Raw genomic sequence first — 4,857 nt, 5'->3', positions numbered from 1 at the left:
CCACAGACTAAAAACAAAGGTTATAGCATTTGACATTTGTTGATGTCATTTCTGATTACTTAAAGCACTTTGAATATATATATATATATGTGTGTGTGTGTGTGTGTGTGTGTGTGTGTGTGTGTGTGTATACACACGCGTTAGAGGACTTTTATTTTGGTCTGGCGATGTGACGACATAAGGCTGCGCCGCGCGCCTGCGAGTCGTCTGAAGAAAGGTTTGGGGTTTTAATCGTTTAAAGTTTATAAATCAATAAAAGCGTCCAGTCTATTTTGAGTTTTTTAACAAGCGAAGTAAAATGAACTATTCGTCATTGAATATGACATCGAAATGCTTTATTTAACATTAATGGACGATTGTTTTGTAAGTAAAACCCAGCCGCCCGTGAGTAACAGAAACGCTGTCTCATTTCGTTTCTTATATCGTGTAGATGTTCCAAACAGTACTTCGGTCTCTGGCATGTACTGTTAGGAAAAACTGAGCTTTCTTAAACTCCGAGTGTACTGAACTAAACGGTAACTTGGCACAATGATTCAGATCACGGCAGCTGACGACCCCTGCAGGATAAAACCGTGAACATACCACGAGAACACCAAACTCTAATAATGACTACACAAAAGTTTTCAAGAAATGCGATCTTCAAATCATTAAATACCAAATATTATTCATACATATATGTGGACTTCATGTATAGGTTGTGTTCTTTTATTAAGAGTGTAGTGCTAGCTTTGAGTGTTTTATAAGGTCATTTATAATGTCATTGCCCTCTGACTGACCCCTCTGCCAGTCTACTGACCACTGAACCAGGGAGCTTTTTCAGACTCACACAGAGATTTGGATCTTTCATTTCTTTCTGTTAGTTATTCTCAAACGCACAGAAAAAAAAAATCCTGGTGAAGCACCTACGAGGTCTACATGACATACTATTAAAAGATGGCAATTATTAAAGAAGAGAGTGAAGACATGAAGATTGAAGAAGCATTGAGAGTGAAGCATGAAGATACTGAGGAACAAACAGGTCGGTTTCCATTCTCAAAGTTGAATTTGGACTTTTGACTCTTGTTTAAATGTTGACCTACACGCAGGGTCCCGGTGCAGGTTGTACCAGTGGGCCCTGATTGAAAATTGTTTAATTTGTATGTTCGTTCTATTTATTAATTTGTGCTATATTTACACGATGTTTACTTTTTTTTTCAAGTTTGTAGGTGTCAAGTTACAGAAACCAAATAATTAAATATAAAATAGCACTGCGTAGTCTTCACTGTAAAAATTAAATATACAGTCAAGCCATAATTTATTCAGACAGCTTCAACATTTCTCACATAATCACAGTTTATTTGATATAGTTTAGAAATATGACAAGAACTCAGAGTTAAAACTGTGTCAGAACAAATTCATCTTGATGATGTCAGATAACTTTGATAGAAAGGTATATAAGGGATTACAATCAACCACAAATTCAGATAACTGTATGGCAGTATTTACACAATTATCAATACTGTCAATCAATCAATCAATCAATTACTAAGCAATGCTTTGTTTTGTTCAGTCTTTGAGGATTCTCTCCAAGACTGATATTTTGACCTAAATTTGTATGTTTTTGTCGGTACAAGAGCAAGAAGAGGGAAATTCAGTATTCAGGAGCTTTGAGACTCGTCTCTGTGTGTGCACAGAACACCGTGCACAGGTGCTGAATTGGGCTTTTTCACAACCTTTTCAGTTTGCATGTTTAAACTGCGATTTGTATTTGTTCGTTCAGGTGCAGGAGGATGCGAAGGAGAGCTTGGTTCGGTGTTGCTGTCTGCGTGCGCAGCGAACACTCAGTTGAGTTTTTCCGCGTCTTGTGTTTGAATGCTTTAAACTCTTTTGAATGTGTTAAAATTAGCTAGGCTTAAAAACACGTGCAAATGATAAGCTTTAATGATGACGCGACAAGTAATAAAATAAATTAATAAACTAATAAAAGTTTCGACCACTGACACAGCTTGGTGGATCTACTTCATGCTGTCTACATTTGTTCTTCATTTAAAGTGGCTGCAAAATAATAGTTAGATTAAATCAAACTCTTAAAACATCTGTAAGCAACAAAAACGGTTCAAATCAAAGCCAAATTGTGTACTAAACGTTCACATCTTCTACCAACATCAGTTGTAAATGTACCATACCATTAGAAGTTTATTATCAAATGAGTTTTTTTCTCCAGAATAACATGTGGCAGCAAACGTGTCATGCAGTACGGTGCACAATTATTTCTGTTTCCCTGGTCAGAAGTTGTGAATGGTACCAACATAGCGAACAGTACCATACCACTTTTTTGGTACCCTTCCATTGGGGTACCTAGCACAGCAAAGGGTAACAAAAGGGTGGAGCTAAACTCACTGCAGAATGTTGATTGGTTGACTAGAATCCTTACTTTTGCATGATAAACAGGGATAACGCATCCTTGACTCATTCCGCTTTGCTGAGTGTTGTGCTTATTTGCATTAAAGTGTGCAAAAAATAAAAAACCTCTTATTTTATATTTTTCACACAGACAATAGCTGTTTTTCAATATGCTTTCTTGTCTGTTCTTGTAGACTTGTGGAACATCATTGCCCAAAAACCTGCACAATTTTCTAAATATTACTGTTAATGTATCATGAAATATATTTTTAAGAGTTTTTCAGGCAAAATTTTTTTACTGTTTAAAACTCAAATCTGCGATTTATTTTAAAGATAGCGCCTATTTAAAAATTTGCTATGCCGATTTCGGAGCTCCAGGCGATCACCGGCTGCTCAATGCTCATGTATCAGCCTTACCTCGACTAGTCCTTCTGACGTTTGCCGCTGGCTCTGTCTTGTTTTCCTCTTATATTAGCATGCCATGCACCACGCCAAGTAAGGGTACTATTGGCAGTGAAAACAAAAGCCTTAACAGGGTTACCAATATCGAATCATACTGCACTGAACTGTACCGTAATGCTCAGGGGAAACGAGCCATAAGTCATGGTTCTTGAAGGTGGAAGAGAGGTACAATTACTGCTGCAATCTTTGGGTTACAAGTCTGACTCTCTAACCATTTAGGCCACGACTGTCCCAATATTAAGTTACCAATCACAGCCTATAGTTACTTAATATTAACTTCTTGTTTATTGTCTGACAATCTTGTTAATTATCGACACCGGTCCTACTTCTAAGTCTATTAACATACCCCCGTTGAAGCATATATAAGGAGAAAGGCAGCGGACCTAATACTGAGCCTTGTGGAACTCAATACTTGTTTTTGAGGAGACAGTGCTAATGCTTGATCACCAAAGCCAACATAATTCTCAAGCTATTCAAAAGAATGTTGTGGTCTGTGTTGTCAGACAGATCTAATGGCAAGGGAAGAAAAATTTAACTTTATAAGCACATTCTCTTTACATTATGACTGAAATATTGTTTTACTACTAAACTGAACAGTTGAACTGTTAAATATTTTCTAGCACACATGTTGGTTGAGATGCTTTATACTATTGTTGATGTCTGTTGCTTTGGGCCATTAAACTGGGATTAACTTGAATTTGTCTTTTTCTTTCTTTAGACCTGATGACACTGAAAGAGGAGAGTGAAAAACTAAATGAAATGGAAGAAAAAGACCAGAAGCATGATTTCATAATTGGAGAAAAATCCACAAAGACTAAGAAGTCTTCCTCACGAAAGAGAAGTCAGAAGACAGAATCTAGCGGTTATTTCACCTGCCGCCAGTGTGGAAAGAGGTTGACTAATAAACAAAACCTTGACGTCCACATGAGAATTCACAATGGAGAGAAGCCTTTTACCTGCCAACAGTGTGGAAAGAGTTTCACTCAAAAACAAAACCTTAAAGTCCACTTAAGAGTTCACACTGGAGAGAAGCCTTACAAATGCACTCAGTGTGGACAGGGTTTTACACATAAAGGAAACCTTAATGCCCACATGAGAATTCACAATGGAAAGAACCCTTACAACTGCAAACTGTGTGGGAAGAGCTTCTCACGAAAAGAAAGTCTTAATGCCCACATGAGAAGTCACACTGGAGAGAAGCCATTCATATGTGGTCAGTGTGGAAAGGGTTTGAAATGTAAAGAAACCCTTAATAGCCACATGAGGATTCACTCAGGAGAGAACTGTCTTACATGTCATCAATGTGGAAAGAGTTTCAGTCATAAAAGAAGCCTCAATACTCACATTGTAATTCACACAGGAGAGAAGCCTTTCACCTGCCCTCAGTGTGGAAAGAGTTTCTCACTTAAAGGAAACCTTAAGACTCACATGAGACTTCACACCGGAGAGAAGCCGTTCACATGTCTTCAGTGCAAGATAAGTTTCACATATCAAAGAGACCTGAAACGTCATTTGCAAACTCATTCTGAAAATAAATTGCGAGTGTGACAAGGTTAACGAAAAGAAGCAATTTGAAAAATTGTCTGAACATTCACTCTGGAGGAAGGCAGTTTAATTGTGATCAGTGTAACAAAAAATAATAATAATTTGCCACACTCATGCAGATGTTTATGTTCTTTGTGTGTAAAGTGTTTTAAATCAGGGGTTCCCAAAGTAGGGTTCAGGACCCCCCAGGTGGTCGCTTAACCACGAGAAGGGTTTGAAAGATGATTTCCAGAAATCAAATAATCTTTTTAAAGATTAGAAATATTGTTACATTTTATAACTTGAATTAAAACTGAAACTCCAGTATGTTGCCCACCCAACTAATTAGGTAAGATTAATGTTGAAATGTAAGTAATGAGTAAATGTGTTCCTTTTTGTTATCATTATGCTATAAGTGCATGTGCATCATTGTGCAAAACCTTTGTATACTTTAACCACCTCAGAAGAAAGTGGGTGTCGCGAGGTACT

General features: G+C 37.3%; 1 protein-coding gene across 2 annotated transcripts; it reads left to right on the top strand.

Annotated features, from left to right (window-relative positions):
• Positions 1-734: 734 nt before the first annotated feature.
• On the top strand, positions 735-4,503 carry LOC132111224 (gastrula zinc finger protein XlCGF8.2DB-like). 2 transcript variants are annotated; one of them, XM_059518379.1, is made up of 3 exons: positions 735-1,018; positions 1,760-1,823; positions 3,563-4,503. In XM_059518379.1, exons 1-3 carry the CDS (start codon positions 995-997, stop codon positions 4,390-4,392), a joined length of 918 nt encoding a protein of 305 aa, XP_059374362.1. In that variant the 5' UTR covers positions 735-994; the 3' UTR covers positions 4,393-4,503. The 2 variants fall into 2 exon arrangements, with proteins under 2 accessions (XP_059374362.1, XP_059374363.1); XM_059518380.1 differs by lacking the exon at positions 1,760-1,823.
• Positions 4,504-4,857: the final 354 nt, after the last annotated feature.

The sequence above is a fragment of the Carassius carassius genome, chromosome 30 (genome assembly GCF_963082965.1).
Source record: "Carassius carassius chromosome 30, fCarCar2.1, whole genome shotgun sequence".
NCBI lineage: Eukaryota > Metazoa > Chordata > Actinopteri > Cypriniformes > Cyprinidae > Carassius > Carassius carassius.
This window is presented reverse-complemented; position numbering and strand designations above follow the sequence as displayed.

What these genes read in the sequence shown, in the direction of transcription:
- LOC132111224 (XM_059518379.1), top strand. Translation starts at nt 995, where the DNA reads ATGAAGATACTGAGGAACAAACAG. An exon ending in AGATACTGAGGAACAAACAG is followed by an intron (nt 1,019 to 1,759) that starts GTCGGTTTCCAT and finishes TTGTTCGTTCAG; the next exon opens with GTGCAGGAGGATGCGAAGGA. An exon ending in GCGTGCGCAGCGAACACTCA is followed by an intron (nt 1,824 to 3,562) that starts GTTGAGTTTTTC and finishes TTCTTTCTTTAG; the next exon opens with ACCTGATGACACTGAAAGAG.